The sequence below is a fragment of the Dasypus novemcinctus genome, chromosome 2 (genome assembly GCF_030445035.2).
Source record: "Dasypus novemcinctus isolate mDasNov1 chromosome 2, mDasNov1.1.hap2, whole genome shotgun sequence".
Lineage (NCBI taxonomy): Eukaryota > Metazoa > Chordata > Mammalia > Cingulata > Dasypodidae > Dasypus > Dasypus novemcinctus.
The window spans coordinates 191,429,211-191,449,794 of record NC_080674.1 but is presented as its reverse complement, the minus strand read 5'-3'; the positions used below and the strand labels follow the sequence as shown (position 1 = coordinate 191,449,794).

At 41.8% G+C, this 20,584-nt stretch overlaps 1 protein-coding gene across 8 annotated transcripts in view; it reads left to right on the top strand.

Annotated features, from left to right (window-relative positions):
* LOC101425659 (zinc finger protein 879) overlaps positions 1–20,584 on the top strand; it is a 106,888-nt gene that overhangs the window by 53,320 nt on the left and 32,984 nt on the right. For 3 of the 8 annotated variants that reach the window (XM_058283421.1, XM_058283429.1, XM_058283407.2), the window contains exons 3-4: positions 17,014–17,120; positions 17,763–17,814. In XM_058283421.1, coding sequence (XP_058139404.1) covers positions 17,014–17,120; positions 17,763–17,814 — 159 coding nt within the window. Of the gene's footprint in view, positions 1–16,281; positions 16,583–17,013; positions 17,121–17,762; positions 17,815–20,584 lie in introns of those variants that run through there. The other 5 variants (XM_058283440.1, XM_058283437.2, XM_004460530.5 and 2 more) reach the window with 4 other exon arrangements.

Genomic DNA, 20,584 nt, shown 5'->3' with positions numbered 1-20,584 from the left:
CCAGGATCACCGGCAGCCACAGAGGCTGAGAGAGGCTGGAGGCTAGAACCAGCAGAGCAGCCCAAAGCGGAAGTAACAAACACTGGAGAAGAGGCGGGAGATGAGCCACATGCCTGATCACTCACAGTTGAGGTTAGGGAGAAAGCAGCTGCAAAAAGAAGGCAGAGACTAGCCACCATTTTTTCCTGCCACATGGCAAGTATCCAGGATCACCAGCAGCCGACCTTTAGTGAGACAGCATCTCTGATGATGCCTTGATTTGAACATTTTCACAGCCTCAGAACTGAAAGCTTTTACCCTAATACATTTCCATTATAAAAGCCAACTCATTTCTGGTATTTTGCTTTGGCAACTTCTGTCAAACTAAAACTTCCAGCAATTCTTCCCTTTGGGTGGTACATCTTACATCTCATTTTTTCCTTCCTTTCTGAATTATTCTCATTAGCATACAAAAATGCTGTCATTTCTCCCCTCTGCAGAACAAGCAATTCTTTACCCCACCTTCCCCCATATCTATAGTCTTGTTTCAAGGTTACAACAATCCCCTTGAAAGAGGTATCTATTTCTATTGCCCACAATTTTTCTCTTCCTATTCTCTTTTTATTTCATTTCTAAAAAGTTATATTTTGAAATAATTTCAAACTAACAAGACAGTTGCAAAAATAATACAAACTCCATGCAGAGAAACTCCAAAATACTCCTTGCCCATATACCCAGATCTACCAATTTTAACATTTGCCACCTTTCCTGTATCATTCTGTTAGATGTCCATCTCTCTCTATCTCACTCTTGCTCTTTCTCAATCAATCATCTGTCATTTCTAAATCCTATTCTCTTTTGAACCAAGTTCTACCAGGCTTTGACTCCACCAAAACTGTTCTTGTCAAGGACACCAATGATTTCAGCATTGCTAAATTCAGTAATCTAGTTCTACTCCACTGTGGTCTTAGGACCAGTAAAATGGCATCACTTAGGTGCTTGGAAGAAATGCTAAATCTCAGGCCCTAATCCAGACCTCCCAATTTAAAATCTGCACTTTAATAAGATCCCTGACTTGTCGGCACATTGAACTTAATGAAGTACTGTGATAGTCAATTCTCAGACCTCATTTTGCTTAGAAGCAGCATTCGACATAGTAGATCATGCCTCCTTGAAACACTTTTCTGTAGTTGACTTTCAGGATACCATATTTGCTGGATCTATTTATTTATTTATTTTTAGGAAGATTCTTTTTTTTGTGGCCTAATGTATTTTTTTAAATTTTATTTTATTGAAGTATATCATTCATACATGAACATACATATACAATAAATGTATGGTAAAAGTTGTGAACTTATAAAATAAACATGAATAACATCATATAGGCATCCCATACATCACCCCATCACCAACACATTGCATTGTTGTGAAACGTTTGTTACAAACTATGAAAGCACGTAGTCAAAATATTACTGCTAACAATAGTCCATATCTTATGTTGGGTGTATTTTCCCCCAACCCACCATATTATTTTTTTAAATGTATTTTTATTACAGAAGTTGTGAATTTACAAAACAATCAAGCACATGTGTGGAATTCCCATATAACCCCCCTTCACCAACATACCACACAGTGGTGAAATATTTGTTACAGATTATGAGATAATATCATCAGACTTTTACCACCAACCATGCTCCATAGCATACATTTGGCCACTTTTTCCATACCCCCCATTATCAACACAGTACATCTTTGGAATTGATACAAGAATGTTACAGTATTGTTGTTAACCACAGTCCATAGGTCACACCAATTATATTTTTCCCATGCTTCTCCATATTCCCACCGCCCTGCAGTAGTGACATACATCTGTTCTAGCTCGCAGAAGGACACTCTTGCATCTTTAACATCAACCACAATTCTCCTCCACTTTTGGGTTCACTGTGCTATTCAGTCCCTGGATGAATCTGTAGGTTTTTTTCAATTGACATTTACATCCCTAGACTACCCTTTTCAGCCACAATCCAATTTATAAATGAGCTGTTATTCACTAATGTGTTACCATCAACTCTTTCCACTTCCACACTTTTACAGTCAAGTTAATTAAAACATCTACATGCATTAAACATCAGTAGTCCTTTTCAGTCCTCCTCTTATCTCTTAATAACCTATACTCTATGTTTTAAATTCATGTGTTTATTCTTTGCATTTCGTTCATATTAATGAGACCATGTAGTATTTGTCCTTTTGTGTCTGGTTTACTTCACTTAGCATAATGTCTTCAAGATTCACCCATGGTATATGTGTCCCACTTCCATTTCTTCTTCTTGCAGCATAATATTCCATGGTATGTATATACCACATTTTGTTTATCCATTCATTGGTTAATGGACAGTGGGGTTGTTTCCATCTTTTGGCAATTGTGAATAACACTGCCATGAATATCAGTTTGCAGATGTCTGTTTATGTCACATTTTTCAGTTCTTTTGAATATATTCCTAGTAGAGGAATTGCTGGATCATATAGCAGTTCTATATTTAGATTCCTGAGGAACCACCAAACTGTCTTCCACAGAGGCTGCACCATTTTACAATCCCACCTCCTCTCCAGGACTGTTGTTTTCTGTTTTGTTCTGTTTTGTTTTAATAATGGCTATTCTACATGGTGTGAGATAATATATCATTGTCATTTTGATTAGCATTTCCCTAATAGCTAGTGATATGGAACATTTTTTTCATGTGCTTTTTGGCCATTTGTATTTCCTCTTTGGAGAAATGTCTATTTAAATCTTTTCCCCATTTCTGAATCAGATTACTTGCTCTTTGTTGAGTTGTATGATCTCTGTATATAGAAGAGAAATCAAACCCTTACTGGATATGTGGTTTCCAAAGATTTTATCCCATTGAGTAGGCTAGCTTTTCACCTTCTTGATGAAGTCCTTTGAATCACAAAAGTGTTTAAGTTTGAGGAGGTCCCATTTACTCATATTTTCTTTTTTTTTAAAAGATTTATTTATTTCTCTCCTATTCCCATGCCCCCCCCCCCATTGTCTGCTCTCTGTGTCCATTTGCTGTGTTTTCTTCTGTGTCTGCTTGTATTCTTGTCAGGCAGCACCAGGAATCTGTGTCTCTTTTTTTGTTGTTGTGTCACCTTGCTGCGTCAGCTCTCTATGTGTGTGGTGCCACTCCTGGGCAGGCTGTGCTTTTATTGTGCTGGGTGGCTTTCCTTACGGGGCACACTCCTTGTGCATGAGGGTCCCCTATGCAGGGGACACCCCTGCGTGGCACGGCATTCCTTGCAAGCATCAGCACTGTGCTTGGGCCAGCTCATCACATGGGTCAGGAGGCCCTGGGTTTGAACCCTGGACCTCCTATGTGGTAGGTGGATGCTCTATCCATTGAGCCAAATCTGCTTCCCTTCATGTTTTCTTTTGTTGCTTGTGCTTTTGGTATAAAGTTTAAGAATCCATCACTTACCACCAGGTCCTGAAGATGTTTCCCTACATTTTCTTCTAGGAGCTTTATGGTTTTTGCTTTTATATTTAGGTCTTTGAACCATTTTGAGTTAATTTTTGTATAGAGTATGAGAGAGAGGTCCTCTTTCTTTCTTTTAGCTATGGATATCCAGTTCTCCTAGCACCATTTGTTGAATACACAATTCTGGTCCAGCTGGGTGAGTTTGACAGTTTTGTCAAAATCACTTGACCATAGGTGTGAGAGTTTATTTCTGAACCATCAGTTCAGTTCCATTGGTCTATGTGTCTACTTTTATTCCAGTACCATACTGTTTTTACCAATGTAACTAGGTAATAAGATTTAATGTCTGGGAGTGAGAGACTTCCAACTTCACTCTTCTTTTTTAAGATGTTTCTGGCTATTCAGGGCCTGTTACCCTTCCAAACAAATCTGATAATTGTGTTTTCCATTTGTTTAAAAAATGCTGGATGAGCCGATGCAGCTCAGTGGTTGAGCATGAGCTTCCCTCATATGAGGTCTGGGATTCAAACTTTAGCCCCGGTACCTCAAACAGAAAATATGCTGGTGGGATTTTTTTGGGGGATTGCACTGAATCTGTATATCAATTTCAGAAGAATTGACGTCTTAATGATATTTAGTCTTCCAATCCATGAGCATGGAATGTTCTTCCAATTATTTAGGTCTTTTAAAATTTCTTTTAACAATGCATTGTAGTTTTCTAAGTACAAGTGCTTTACATTCTTGGTTAAGTTTCTTCCTAAATATTTGATTCTTTTAGTTGCTATTGTAAACGGATTTTTTTCCTGACTTCCTCCTCAGATTGTACATTATGATTGTGTAGAAACACCACTAAAATTTGTATATTGATTTGTATTCTGACACTACTGAAATTGTTTATTAGCTTTAGCAGCTTAGTTGTAGATTTTTCAGGACTTTCTAGATACAGGGTCATATCATCTGCAAATAGCAAAAGTTTTACTTCTTCTGTTCTGATTCAAATGCCTTTTATTTCTTTTTCTTGCCTGATTGCACTAACTAGAATGTCTAGTACTCTATTGAACAACAGTTGTGACAATGGGCATCCTTGTCTTGTTTCTGATCTCAATGAGAAAGCGTTCAGTCTTTCACCATTGAGTACAATGTTAGCTATGGGATTTTCATATATACCCTTTATCATGTTGAGAAAGTTTCCTTCCATTCCTATCTTGACTAGTAGTTTTAGCAAGAAAGGATGCTGTATTTTATCGAAAGCCTTTTCTGTGTCACTCAGTAAGGTCATATGATTTTTCTTCTTTAACTTATTAATGTATATTATGCTAATTGATTTTCTTGTGTTGAATAACCCTTTTATGCTGGTATAAAACCCTTCTTGATCATGATAAATAATTCTTTTAATGTGTTGTTGGATTTGATTAGCAAGTATTTTGATGATGATTTTTGCATCCATATGTTTTAAATAAATGGGACTGTAATTTCTTTTTTTCATAATATCTTTATTTGGCTTTGGTATTAGGGTGATATGGCTTCACAGAATGAGTTTGGTAGTGATCCTTGTTCAATTTTTTGGAAGAGCTTGAGTAAGATTGATATTCTTTGAATGCTTGGAAGAAGTCACCTGTGAAACCCATGGTCCTGGGCTTTTCATTTTGGGGAGTTGTTTGATGGCTGTTTCAAGTTCTTTACTTGTGATTGGTTTGATGAAGTCTTCAATTTCTTTTAGGGTCAGTGTAGGTTGTTCATACATTCCTAAGAATTTTTCCATTTCATCTACATTGTCTAGTTTGTTGGCATACTGTTGTTCATAGTATCCTCTTATGATCTCTTTTATTTCTGTGGAGTCAGTAGTAATGTCCCCATTTTCATTTTTTATTTTGTTTATTTGCATCTTCTCCCAGTTTTTCTTTGTCAATCTAGCTAAGGGTTTGTCAATTTTGTTAATCTTCTTGAAGAATCAACTTTTGGTTTTGTTAATTCTCTCTGTTGTTTGTTTTGTCCTCAATTTCATTTATTTCTGATGTGATATTTATTATTTCATTACTTCTACTTTCTTTGGGATTAGTTTACTGTTCTTTTTCTAGTATCTCCAGCTGTATAGTTAGGTCATTAATTCTAGTTCTTCTTTTCTAATGTAAGTGTTGAAGGCTACAAATTTCCCTCTCAGTACTGCCTTTGCTGCATTCCGTAGGTTCTGATATGTATTCTTCTCATTTTCATTCATCTTGAGATATTTACTGACTTCTCTCAAAATTTCTCTTTGACCCACTGATTATTTAAGAGTGTGTTGTTTAATCTCCATGTATTTGAGAATTATCCCTTTATCCTCCTCTTGTTGATTTCCAACTTTATTCCATTATGATCAGAGAAGGTGCTTTGCATAATTTAAATCTTGTTGAATTTATTGAGACCTGCTTTGTGACCCAAAATGTGGTCAGTCCTGGAGAAAGATCCATTAGCACTTGAAAAGAATGTATATCCTGCTTTTTTGGGGTACAATGTTCTGTGTATGTCTATTAGGTTTAGTCCATTTATCATATTATTCAAATTGTCTGTTTCTTTATTGATCCTCTGCCCAGATGTTCTATCCAATGCTGAGAGTGGTATATTATAGTCTCCAACAATTACTGTAGAGATGTTTATTTCTCCCTTCAGTTTTGACAGTATTTGCTTCATGTATCTTGGGGCATCCTCATTTGGTGCATATAAATTTATGATTGTTATTCCTTCCTGGTGAATTGCCACTTTTATTACTATATAATGCCCTTCCTTGTCTCTAAGAACAGTTTTGCTTTTAAAATCTCTTTCATCTGATACAAGTAGAATTACTCCAGCTTTTTTTGTTTGTTTGTTTACTGCATGTTTGGAATATCTTCATCCAAACTTTCACATTCAAACTGTTGGTATCCTTGGGTCTAAGGTGAGTCTCTGGCAGACAGCATATAGATGGCTCATATTCTGTCAGTCTGTGTCTTTTGATTGGGGAGTTTAATCCATTCACATTCAGTTTTATTACTATAAAGTTAGTTCTTATTTCAATCATTTGACGTTTGGGTTTTATCTGTCATATTTTATTTTCACCACTCTCTTGACATTTTTAGTTACTGTTACTGATATAATAATTTTCCTTTCTAGACTCTCTTCCAAGCCTCTCTCTCCTCTCTTTTCTATTCAGGCAGTATCTCTCCCTTTACCATTTCCTGCAAAGCCAGTCTGTTTGTTATAATCTCTGTCAGTTTCTGTTTATCTGTGAATATTCTAAACTCAATCTCATTTTTGAGAGAAAATCTTGCCAGATATAAGGCTCTTGACTGGCAGTTCTTTTCTTGTAGTATCTTAAATATATCATACCACTGCTTTCTTACTAACTCCAATGAGGAGTTGGCATTTAATCTTATTGGATATCCCTTATACTTTATGCATTGCTTTTCTATTTCTGCTCTCAGAATTCCTTCTTTGTCTTTTGCCTTTGACATTCTCATTACTATGTGCCTTGAAGTTTATTTATTTGGAGTTATTTGGATGAAGTACGTTTGCTTCTTGGAAACAGGTATCTATATCTTTCACTAGGACTGGAGACTTTTCTACCATTATTTTTTCAAATATTCCTTTTTCCACATTTCCCTTTTCTTGTCATTCTGGGATAACTATGACACAGATGTTTGCAATCTCTTGCTGTCATTTAGTTCTCTGAGACCCTGTTCAATTTTTTCCATTCTTTCCTTCATCTGTTCTTTTGTGTGTTCTCTTTCAGAGACCTTATGTTCAAGCTGACATGTCCTTTCTTCTGTCTCCTCAAATCTGCTGTTATATGCCTCCAGTGTATATTTTTAAATTTACAGTTGAATAAAAACATACTTTCCTTAATTAAATATACTGGTTACATATAATTGTTTTAAAATTATACAATATGTTACACAGTATATTTGGTTCATAGTAATGTAGTGATGAAGTATTTGTCCTTTTGTGTCTGACTTGCTTCACTCAACATAATATCCTCCAGGTTCATCCATGTTGTCATATGCTTTTCAACTTCATTTCTTCTTACAGCTGCATAATATTCCACCATGTGAATGTACCACAGTTTATCCATTCATCAGTTGATGGACACCGGGTTGTTTCCAACTTTTGACAATCATGAATAACACTGCTATGAACATAGGTGTGCAGATGTCTATTCATTTTACTGCTCTCAGTTCTTCTGGATATATACTCAGTAGTGGTGTTGCAGGGTCATGTGGCAAGTCTATATTCAACTTCTTTAAGAACTCCCGAACAGTCCTCCACAGTGGTTGTACCATTCTGCATTCCCACCAACAGTGAAAATGTGTTCCTATCTCTCCATATCCTCTCCAATACTTGTAGTTCTGTTTTTTTTTAGTAGAGGTCATTCTGATAGGTGTGAAATGATATCTCATTGTAGTTTTGATATTCATTTCCCTAATCATTAGTGAGGTTGAGAATTTTTTCATGTGTTTTTTTTTTTTTTTTTTGCCATTTGTATTTTGTCTTTGGACAAATGTCTATTCAAGTCTTTTACCCATTTAAAAATTGGGTCCTTTTTCTTTTTATTGTTGAGCTGAAACATCTCTTTATATATCCTGGATAGTAAACCTTTATCAAACATGTGATTTCCAAATATTTTTTCACATTGAGTTGGCTGCCTTTTCACTCTTTTGACAAAGTCCTGTGACGTGCAAAAGTTTAATTTTGAGGATGTCCCATTTATCTATTTTTTTCTTTGTTGTGCATGCTTTGGGTCTAAAGTTCAAGAAATCACCACCTACCACAAGATCTCGAATATGTTTCCCTATATTTTCTTTTAGTAGTTTTATGGTCCTGACTTTTATGTTTAGATCTTTGATCCATTTTGAGTTGATTCTTGTATAGGGAGTGGCATGGGACTCCTCTTTCATTGTTTTAGTTATTCATATCCAGTTCTCCCAGCACCATTTGTTGAAAAAACAGTTTTGTTCCATTAACATGGACTTGGTAGGTTTGTCAAAAACCTGTTGACTGTATAGTTCACGGTTTATTTCTGGGTTCTCAATTCTATTCCACTGATCAATGTGTCTGTTTTTATGTGAGTACCTTGCTGTTTTGACCACTGTACCTCTGTAATATGTTTCAAGGTCAGGCAGTGAAATTACTCCCATGTTGTGCTTCTCTTTTAGAATCCTTTTGGCTATTTGGTATCTTCTCAAAGAACCGGGTTTTTGTTTTACTTATGTTTGCTATTGTTTTTTCTCAATTTCATTTATTTCTGCTCTAATCTTTATTATTTCTTTCTTTCTGCTTGCATTGGAATTGGTTTGCTGTTCATTTTCTAGTTTCTCTAGTTGTTCAGCTAAGTCTTTGAGTTTAGCTCTTCTTTTTAAATATAGGCAGTTAAGGCTATAGCTTTTCTTTTAAAATATAGGCAGTTAAGGCTATAAATTCCCCCTCAAGACTGTCTTTACTGTATCCCATACATTTTGATAAGTTGTGTTCTCATTTTTATTTGTCTCAATATATTTACTGATTTCGCTTGCAATTTCTTCTTTGACCCACTGATTATTTAGGTGTGTGTTGTTTAGCCTCCACACATTTGCAGATTTACTTTTTACCTGTCTATTATTGACTTCCAGTTTCACACCATTATGATCTGAGAAGATGCTTTGTATAATTTCAATCTTTTCATATTTATTGAAAGCTGCATTGTACCCTAACATGTGGTCTATCCTGGAGAAAGAACCATGGGCACTTGAGAAGAATGCATAACCCACTGAGTTTGGATGCAGCATTCTGTATATGTCTGTTAGGTCTAACTCATTTATTATATTGATCAATTTCTCTGTTTCCTTGTTGATCTTCTGTCTAGTTGTTCTATTTAATGTAAGTGGGGTGTTGAAGTTTCCGGCCATTATTTTAGAGATGTCTATTTCTCCCTTCAGTTTTACCAGAGTTTGTCTCATGTATTTTGGGGCACCCTGGTTCGGTGCATAGATATTTATGACTGCTATATCTTCCTGGTGGATTGTCCCTTTTATTAATACATAATAACGTTCTGTATCTCTTATAACTTTTTTCCATTTAAAGTCTGTTTTGTCCACTATTAGTATAGCTACTCTTGCTCTTTTTTGGTTACTATTTGTGTGGAGTGTCTTTTCTAGCCTTTCACTTTCAACCAGTTTGTATCCCTAGGTCTAAGGTGAGTTTCTTATATGTAGCATATGGATGGTTCATGTTTTGTTTTGTTTTTTCTCCATTCTGTCACCCTATATCTTTTGATTGGGGAGTTTAGTGCATTCACATTCAATGATATTACTATAAATGAATTATTTACTTCCACTATTTTATTGTTTGGTTTTCATATGCCATACCTTATTTTCATCTGTCTTTTTATTCTTATGGCTAGCCTTTCTGCTATTCTTTCTTCTACACACTCCTCCCAGGGTCTCTCCTCTCTTTTTCTTTCAGGTTCTAAAAATTCCTTTAATATTTCCTGCAAAGGTTGATTCTATTTTTATGAACTCTATTAGTTTCTGTTTGTTTATGACTATTTCACACTCACTTTCATTTTGAAGGACAATTTTGCTGGATAAAGAATTCTTGGCTGGCAGTTTGTCTCTTTCTAGTTAGTATGATATCACTGTCTTCTCACCTCCATGGTTTCTGATGAGAAATCCACACTAAGCCTTACTGGGCATCCCTTGTATGTAATGGTTTGCTTCTCCCTTGCTAGTCTCAGAATTTTCTCTTTATCTTTGATGTTTGACACTGAGTAGTATGTGTCTTGGAGTAGGTCTATTCAGATTTTTTTCTGATTGGGGTTTGCTGCACTTCTAGGACTTGTAAATTCAGTTTTTTTCATGAGCATTGGGAAATTTTCAGCTATTATGATCTTTCTGCCCCCTTTCCCTTCTCTCCTTCTGGAACTCCCATGACATGTGCATTGCTGCATTTCATGTTATCATTCAACTCCCTGAGCCCCTGCTCAGTTTTTCCGTTCTTTTCGCTCTCTTTTCTTTTCTTTCTTTAATTTCAGGTGTCTGTCTTCAGTAACACTTATTCTTTCTTCTATCATTTCAAGTCTGCTCTTCTATACCTCTAATATTTTTGATATCATAGATTGTAACTTTCAGTCCCATGAGCTCTGTTACTTTTCTGTTCAGGATTTCAAATTCTTCTTTGTGCTTGCTCATGTCTTTTTGATATCATTTATCTTTTTAGCCATTTTGTCTTTCAACTCGTTAATTTGATTTTAGAAATTTGTGCACATCTTGCTAATTCATTTTCTCAAATCCTGTGTCTCTTCTGGGGCTTTGACATATTCCTTTTCTTGGGCTAATTTTTTTCCTGTTTTCTTAGTATGGCTCATAAATTTTTCCTGATGTCTAGGCATCTGATTAGATTGTACTTTACTCAGATGCTCAATTTCTTTATCTTTTCTAGGGAATTAATGGTAGGAGGCTGTGTGTTACCACTGCTCTTTGATTCTTGGCTTGATCTGGATTGTTAGTCTCTTGCTGGCTCCCAAGGCAAACAATGGTACAGCCCCACTGGGTCTAGAAGGGTTTGTGGGACACAGTAGACCAAATCTGTAGCTCAAAAGCCTTGGGCTATGTGTCTCTCTCTTCCCCTTTCCTGGAGAGGTACATCCTCAACAATCTCTCCAGTCCTGTGCTGGCTCTCGGGGCAAACCATGGCATGGTCCCACCTGGCTTGGAAGGGCTGATGGGACAGAGCAGACCAAATTTGTGGGTCAGAAGCTGAGTCAGCCTTCGGTTGTGTCCTTTTCTCTCCCTTTTCCTAGGGTGGTGGATCCTTGGAGTCCCCTTTGTCTGTAGCCACCAGCCCAGAGGCCTGAGTATTCTACAGTGTCTTTAGTGTGGGAGAGGGCGCCAGCAGCTGCAGCCACTGGTTTCTACTCACATTTCTACCATCGGAATTCTCCTCCTTTGTTCCTTTCTTCTCTTGGTGGTGTACATCCTTTGCCTGGTGTCCTAAAAAGTAGAAGATCTTTTTTCCAGGTTGTTTCAGCCTTTCCTCTAGCTATTTTTCTGGAGGAGAAGAAAGTCCTGTTCTTTCTAGTCCACCATCTTCCCAGAAATCCTCCTTCCAGTGTATGTTTAATTTCATTTATTGCACATTTCATTCCCATAAGATCTGCTATTTTTCTATTTATGCTTTCAAATTCTTCTTTGTCCTCTCCTAGTGTATTCTTAATATCCTTAATCTCTTTAACCATCTCAATGAATTTATTAAGGAAATTAGTTTGAGCATCTATGATTAGTTGTCTCAACTCCTTTATGTCTTTTGGAGGCTTATCTTGTTTCTTTCACTGCCTATATCTTCCTGTTTCTTGGTATGGTTTGTAATGTTTTGTTGGTGTCTTGGCATCTTGTTTACTAGATGTATTTATCTGGGTGTAGTTTCTCTTTTATTTAGGGCTTTCTTACCCTTTCTTCCTGGTTGGTGTATAGTAGAAGCCAAGGATATGATTGGTGCTGTAAGCTGTGGAGAGTGAAACTGCCCACTTTTGTCCCTAGGAACTGATGAAACTTCTCTCACCTTTCTCCTCTGCCAGGGGTAAGGACAGAGCTGCAACCATGTATAATAATCCATGTTGTGCAGGCCAACACTGTCAATAGTTGCCAGGAGAGACTGATGAAGCTTCACACCCCTTCCTTCCCTGCCTCGGGTGGGGATGGAGCTGCAGGTGTGAGCAGCAATATATGCTGTGAGGGTCCAAAATGACCACAGTTGACTAGGTAGAGTGAAGTAGCACTGCCCCGCCCCCCCAGGCATGGGGTGGACCATCTGGAGTGTCCAACGATCTAATCCATGTGGGCCAAATATGTCTGCAGTTGCCCCGAGAGGCTGAGAGGGTACTGTTTCTTTTGCCCTTTAGGGGGTGGTAATGGAACCACTGACACCCAACAGTTGAGTCTGTGTAGGACAAAAGCGCCTGCCGTTACCTGGAGAGGCTGAAGCCTACCTTAGGGCTGCAGTTGATCTGGGTAGAAAGAAGCCGGTCCCTAACTTCACTGTGATTTTCAATCAGCCCTGCTCCCCTTCATGCTTCGGGCAGAGTTAAAGTGATGGCTACAGGCCTCTTTCCAACTTGGACAAGTTCAAACTTTCACTGTTTTTAGGATTTTACTTTAGTCAGCTGGATTTAATAATCAGTAGTTGAAGTCAGTGGCCAACTGTCTCTTCCTCCCCCATTTTTGGGAAATGGAGTTTCCAACTCCAGCCACAGAATAGCTCCTGAGGCAGCTAGTGCTGCTGGCACCAGCATCTGCAGCGCGAGGTGCTCAACTCATGAATCTTCTCTTCAGATGGGCTGTCTCCTCCTTCCATACTTTCAAGGATGTTGCAGGATGCTCTTCTGGTCTCCTGGAGCCCCCAAACAGGTGCTTTAGATAGCTCTGGGTGATGACTAACTGCCCTGTAGGGAGAGCTAACTCTTGGAGCTCCTTACTTTGCTGCCATCTTGCCCCTCCTGTATTCTGTTGGATTTTCTTGGAATTCTGTTTCACTGATTTCTCCTCATGTTCCAGATCTTTAAACTACAAAGTGCTTCAAGGGCTCAGTTTTTGGATCACTTGTCTTTTCCATCTCTCCTCCTACCCTTCTGATCTTATGATTTGAATATGATATATGTGAATCATAACCAAATTTATATCACCAGCCCTGACCTCAGTCCTAAATTCTAGACTCATATATACAATCGTCTTTGTAACAGCTCTGCTGGATATGTATTAGTCATCTCGAATTTTCATATCCATAACTGGTTTTCTAGTGTCTTCTTCCTCTATCCAACTACCACTTAAGCTCCTTACCTGTTCCTCCCATGGTTTTCACAGTCTCAGTTAATGGCAATTTCCTTCCTTGAATTGTTCAGGTCTAAAATTTTGCTTACCATATCTGGCTTTGGTCTTTCACATGACCCATTGTGGTAGTTTGATATTGTTTATGAATTTCAAAAATAGATGTTGGATTATGTTTGTAAACTGGTCTGTTCCTCTGGGCATATTATATTGTATTAGATTCAAAGGTTTCACTTATTTGAAAAAATGAGGATTAAGGCTTTGATTTGGGTGGTGTCAGAACGACATTGAGTCCCTGCCCCTTGGTGGGCAGGGGCTAACAGAGAAAACATGGAATGGCTAGTGGAAGAAGGTAATGATAAATATGAACTTTGACCATGCGACCAGTTACAGAAATGAGGACTGTAATAGCCATGAATCTTCCTTCCTTGTTTCATTATGAGTTTGATTGTGTTTGTACATAGAATGAATCTCTTTGTTTTCTTCCCCAACCTTCCCCCTTATCATATGACAAGTTGTATTAGTTTCATGTTATAATATTATATTTAAGGATGTCAAGTTTAAGAGTGAATATTACCCAAGGACTTGCACCCTATTCTGTATGGAATTAGTGCATTTCCGGTTGTACACAGAAGAGTTGAATATTGTTGGGTGGAAATATATATATATATGCATATCTGCTATTGTTTTTACTTAGAGACCAAGTATGGTTTAAGGTAATGTGTATGGCTGCCAAGTTGACAAGGGGTGGACTGTGATGGTTAGGGTATTGTGTCAACCCGGCCAGGTAACTGTGCCCAGTTGTTTGGTCAAGCAAGCACTGGGCTAACTGGACATTTATGGGCTTTAGTCATCAGTGATTTTACTGCATAGATGGCTGATTACATCTACGATCAGCCAGGGAGATTGCCGTTAGCAATGAGTGACATTTTATTCAATCAGTTGAATGCCTTAAAGGGGGAAGTGATTTCAGGATTCAGAGAGAATTTCCCAGCTTGTCTTTGGATAGCCAAGGTCTCCCAGAAACTCATCAAGGACCTTCACTGGACTTCCACCAGAGCCCCTGTCTCGCAGCCTGCCTGCGGAACCTGGACTTGTGCACCCCACAGTCTTGTGAGGGGATCTTATAAAATCTCATACTATTTACGGATATCTCCTATTGATTCTGCTCCCTAGAGAACCCTGACTAACACAACCATAAACCTTTCAGAAATATCCAGGGGTGTGGGTGGAGATCAGCGGTTGAGTGCTTGCTTTGCATGTGCAAGGCCCGGGTCTCAAGCCCTGGTACCTCCTTACAACACACACACACCCAATAATATCCAGGCTCCAACCACTGCTCGTAACTTGTACTCAGCCCACTGTCCTCCTTCAGAGAGTACTACTCTAGTCTGAAAGCTGGTCTTCCTGCACCTTCCTTTGACACTGTCAGCTTATGCTCAGTGCAGCAGAAAGACTGCGGAGTGACTGTTTAAAAATGGAAGTCAGAGAGTATTTCTCCACTGCTCAGAGCATTCTGTTCTCATTCAGAGTAAAACCAGTAACATATTGACCAATAAAGGGCCTACACAGTCTGGTCCTATTGCCCCCCACCTTGTCATACTCTCTCCCTCCTGCTCTCTACTCAGCAACAGTACCCTTATTGTTCTTCAAATAGGCCAGAAATGTTTCCACCTCATGGCCTTTGAATCAGTTTTCATTCTTCCAGAAAGCCCTTCCTACAGATACCTACTTGGCTCTTCTCCTCATCCTCTCAGTGAAACCTTTCTTTCTTTCTTTCTTTTTCTTATTCCTCTCAGGTGGAGAGGAATCTCTTTTGGCTACTTTTATTTATTTATTTATTTTTTAAAGATTTATTTATTTCTCACCCCTCCCCAGTTATCTGTTCTGTGTCTATTGGCTGCGTGTTCTTTTTTTTGTCCGCTTCTGTTGTTGTCAGCGGCACAGGACTCTGTGTCTCTTTTTGTTGTGTCATCTTATTGTGTCAGCTCTCCGTGTGGGTGGTGCCATTCCTGGGCAGGCTGAACTTTCTTTCACCCTGGGTGGTTCTCCTTACGGGGCACACTCCTTGCATGTGGGGCTCCCGTTAGCGGGGGACACCCCTGTGTAGCAGGGCACTCCTTGCACGCATCAGCACTGCGTGTGGGCCAGCTCCACACAGGTCAAGGAGGCCCGGGGTTTGAACTGCGGACCTCCCGTGTGGTAGAGGGACGCCCTAACCACTGGGCCAAGTCCGCTTCCCAGGGAAACCCTTTCTTAACCACTTCTAATTGCAACGGCTCACTCCCCACCTCCCACCCCTACTTCCTGCTTTCCTCTCTTGTTCTTCTATTTGGAAGCACTCATCACTAAAAATGTCTTTATTCTTGCTTATTATCCCTTTTCCTTTCCCTCAACAGGATTTAGACTACATGAGGGCAAAGGTTTTTGCCTATTTTGTTCACTGGTGTGTCTATCATGTAGAACAATGTCTGGTGCAAGGCATTGTTTAATGTATTTTTGTTGAATGAATGAATGATGAAATTCTATGAAACAGTGAAAATGTATGAACTTTGCATCTGTTGAGATGGATGAATCTAACAGTGTCAATGTAGAGTAAATAAAAGGAGTCACAGAAGAACATGTACAGCAGATTCTGCTTATATAAAGATTAAAAACCTGCAAAAGTAAGCACCCATTTTGGGGACACATACATACGCGGTAACCATCAATACCTATGCAAGGCTTCAACAAATCTGGTTAAGTTCTCTTTCGTAGGCAGGTAAGTGGGTATTCCTTGTATTCTTAAACTCTTCTTTGTATGATTCACTTTATAATAAAGAAAAATATTAGTGTTGGGCGTTATGGCGCACTGGTCCGCCCAAAGACAGCAAAATCCAGGATTTGCCTTTTCAAAGCATTTGGCCTAACAAAACAATTCCAGGCTGATTGGGGGAGCATCGCCGGCGCTCGGCGAATCCGGCGAGTCGGAGGAGCCCACGTGCCGTTCTTCGTTACCGCGCGGCGCCCCGCCCACTGCGGGCCCCTGGCGGACCACCGGGCTGCGCGCCGCAGAGCGCGCGGGCGCCGGCGGCGGAGAGCAGGTCCCTCCGCGAGCGGCCGCGCCGCGGCGTCCTCTGGGAAGTGTAGTTGCCCGCGGCCCCGGGGCCTGCCGGGAGTCGTAGTCCCGCCGGCCTTCGCGGGGCTGCGGTCACAGCTGGCGGCCTTTCGGGCGGCTGCGGGGTCGCGGGATTCCGGCTGCGCCAGCACCGCCCGCCGGGGGCCGGGCAGCCCGCGGCCGCTTCTCCCTGGCGGGGGTCGGCCCCGCGCATCTCGCGCGTGAGCGAGGCGGGGAGCGGGGCCGCGGCGCGGGGGCGGCGGGGCGCCTGTGGAAGGGCCTGCGCAGCGCGGGGCCGCGCGGGACCCCCGGGGAGGCGGCGGGGGGCGAGGGCGGCGGCGCGGGGCGGCGGCGGGCGCGGGGGCGCCGCGGGGCGGCGGGGGCGGCCCCCTGCCGGGGAGCCGCGGGGCGTCTCTGGGCTGCGCCCGGCGCGCCCGGGCCTGGTGGGGCGTCTCTGCGCCTTTTGTGGCTTGGGTTTTCCGAGATTGCCGAGTGGAGCCGAAATTGTGGGCTGGAGCCGACGGCGGCGCCCGATGCCTGCGGGGCGCGTCTCCGCGCTCGGCACGAGTGGGGCGCCTGGAATGAATGAGCCCCTTTAATTCCCCCACAAAGGTAGCTCCGCGGCGCTCTTACTGTCTCCATTTTATTATAGGTGGAGAAACGGACACCTTGTGGCCAGGTGATCTGCCCACCTTCAGCCGGGGATTCGGACCCGGGTTCCCTTCCGGCCGCTGCCACCGACTGTTTTCGTGCCCTTGGGTGAGCCGTCGGGTCTCTGTTTCTCGGTGACACTCGCCTCTGTAAAATGGGGTGGCAGTATTTTCTGAAGTGGTTGTGAGGATTGAAAATGATACATGAAGAGCCCACGTGCATCCTACTACTTCTAGAAAAGCCTCCTCGGTGCTGGCTGAGCTCCTGCAGCTTACTCAGCTTGTGGGAATGTCCTGCCAGATGCTGCCCCCGGGGGCCCACCGCGACCCGGGCCGAGTCAGCCCAGGCAGCTGATCTGGCATTTGTCTGGCTGCTCCAGGCGCCCTCTTATCTGGCTTCCGGTAGGGCAGATGGGGCTGCCAGCGATACGTGCATATCGGGGAGAGAAGGGCTCATTATACTTGTGGATGATAGGAGGTGGCCCCTCTAGAACTGATGTTTAGCAGGGACAGCAAGGCAGTAATCTCGCCTGCGCTTTGTGTAGGGCAGAAATGGAGATGGGTACACTGTCTTCGCGGGGCGTTGGCTGGGTGAGCGTTCCTTTTACTTGAGCTGCATTATTTGTGTGGACTGGCTTGGGCGGGTCCTGGTGGGCAGTATGGGCTGTTGTGACTTGGTCTCCCCAAGCCATCCCCGGACACCAGAACTCCTCATGGCCTGCTTTGTCAGCGCTCTGCTTTCCCTTGACAGGACAAATAAGAAGACGGGGATGGCCCACGACCTGCTGCCCGCTCAGGTGACAGTAAGTGGAGTTTGTCTTTTTTAGGAATTGCTTTCTGAGTTCACAGATGGGGGACATATTTCCCCTTTTCGTTCACCTGCTTTTCTCACCATTGACAATGGTGGAGAAACCAGGGCTATGCGAGTTGTCCCAAGTCCTGGGCTGACTGAGGGGCTGCTGAGGAATGTCGTCTTTGTCCCCAGTGTCCCCAAGCCACTTGGATTTCACCCCAGACTGACTTCTTGACCAAAACTTGAGTCAACTGTCAATGTATGATTAAGGCTGCAGTAAATGCGTGGTGAGGAGTATAGGGTATTAGACATCATCTTTGTCTTCATGGAGGTTAGAGTCTTGAAGGAAGCCCTGCAGGGGTCCCTCTGGGTTCTTGCCCGGAGCAGATGAATTAGCATCCGCACCGAGATGGTGGGAGGAGAAAGCAGGTTTATTAGTGCCGGCCGAAGGACAGGAAGCGGGGGTGTCTCAAATCTGCCTTCCCCAAACAAACCTGGGAGCAGAATTTTTAAAATTAGGTTCAGATAAAGGGAGAAGGAAAGAGATGTCACTGGTTGGTCCCATTTTCAGATTATTGCTTGGAAACATGCCCAGCAGTAAGGACAGCTGAGTATCCTCATCAGAGGAGGGGAGGAGGACAGGCTTCCTGTTGATGCCAAAGCTTTCTCATCAAAACTGCCTGTTTCCAGTCTGATCCTAAGGCTGGAATTTGATGACACTTTCCTAGGGCTCAGGCTCTTTTATTAGTAAACATTAAGGGACTGTCTAGTGATCATAAGATCTTAAGGTGGGAAGCAGATTTGGCTGAACTGCTAGAGCGTCCACCTACCACATGGGAGGTTCGCGGTTCAAACCCCGGGCCTCCTTGACCCGTGTGGAGTTGGCCCACGCGCAGTGCTGATGCGCACAAGGAGTGCCGTGTCATGCAGGGGTGTCCCCCGCATAGGGGAGCCCCATGCACAAGGGATTTGCTCTGTAAGGAGAGCTGCCCTACGTGAACAAAGCACAGCCTGCCCAGGAGTGGTGCGACACACACAGAGCTGACGCAGCAAGATGATGCAACAAAAAGAGACAGATTCCTGGTGCCGCTGACAAGAGTGCAAACGGACACAGAAGAACACACAGCGAATGGACAGAGAGAGCAGACAACCCGGGGGGATGGGGAGAGAAATAAATAAGAAATAAGTCTTAAAAAAACAGATTTATTATAAAAAAAGATCTTAAAGTGGTAAAATAGGATGGGGGCAGGTCACAAGGTCATTGCAATCAAAAGATTACAATTTTACATTCATTATCAGAAATGAAGGCAAATGGAGATAGAGGGTACAGATGAAATCACTCCAACGAGTCCTGTGCCTGATGCACACAGTGCCAACACAGTGACACCTGTATTTCAAGAAAAGAAAGGGTTTATCAGCAAGGGTCAGCCCAGCGGAGACCAGAGGACAGTGATTTCCTCAAATCTTTCTCCCTGAGCTGAAAGCTGTGCTGCCTTTCATGTGATTTTGTGGGAGGCTGGCTTTGTGTAACGAGGCAGATAGAGCGAGCAGATGTGCGGTAGGAGGCGGATCTTAGCTGAGCATGCGCAGTTTCAAGACATGCTTGGTCCTACGTCACATGGAAGAAAATGGCTGTGCAGTAGCAGCCGTGGGCATGAGTTTTACTGTTATAATGAATCAAAGGTAACTTTTAGGTCAAGCTTCTCTTAAGTGTGCATGTTGTCATGACCAGAACCAGTTTATTCGCTAGGATAAAGTGAAAGACAAAAACAGGCTCTAACCAGGATCTTGGGATTAGATCATCTCATAATCTCATTACTCTGTATAAGGTGAGGTAAAGGGGTGGGGTTTTATAACTAAGGGAATAGAAACTTTAATAAATCAATAGGAATTAGTCAGGAATTAGTGAAGCGGCAACATGACTCCCCCCTTTTTGTTGTTAACTTCCTCCTAGTTATGGGTGATGGTCAGGGTTTGGGGAATGAAGTGTTCTGGCACGATATTGAAGTTATTTTAGGGGTCACATAGTGGGATGTCTTCTCTGATGTTGGGATTACTTGGTATGTTTTCTGTCATAGATTGTTATGTCAAGTTGTAACATTCTGTCAGTTGAGACAACATCATTTTGTTATTAAGTTTAGTCTTAACAGCTTCTAGAAAAGATATAAAATGAAATTTAAAAGTAACTGGGGAAGCAGATTTGGCCCAGTGGTTAGGGCGTCCGCCTACTACCTGGGAGGTCCGTGGTTCAAACCCCGGGCCTCCTTGACTCATGTGGAGCTGGCCCATGCATGGCGCTGATGCAAGCAAGGAGTGCTGTGCCACACAGGGGTGTCCCCTGTGTAGGGGAGCCCCACGCGCAAGGAGTGCGCCCCATAAGGAGAGCCGCCCAGTGCAAAAGAAAGTGCAGCCTGCCCAGGAATGGCGCTGCATACATGGAGAGCTGACACAACAAGATGACACAACAAAAAGAAACACAGGTATCTGGTGCTGCTGGTATGGATAGAAGTAGTCACAGAAGAACACACAGTGAATGGACACAGAAAGCAGACAACTGCAGTGGGGAGGGGAGAGAAATAAATAAATAAAAATCACTCTTGAGAATGAGTAATATAAGTACAGATATGCCTATAAGTAATGTAGTTTTAAACCAGGAATTTATACCAGAAGGAAGCCAACTGGATAAATCAAATTAAATTTGGGTTGAGGTGTATCTGGGGCTCGCATCTGATTCTTCATGTGAATTAAAATATAGATGTTTACTTTTTTTTTTTTTTTAA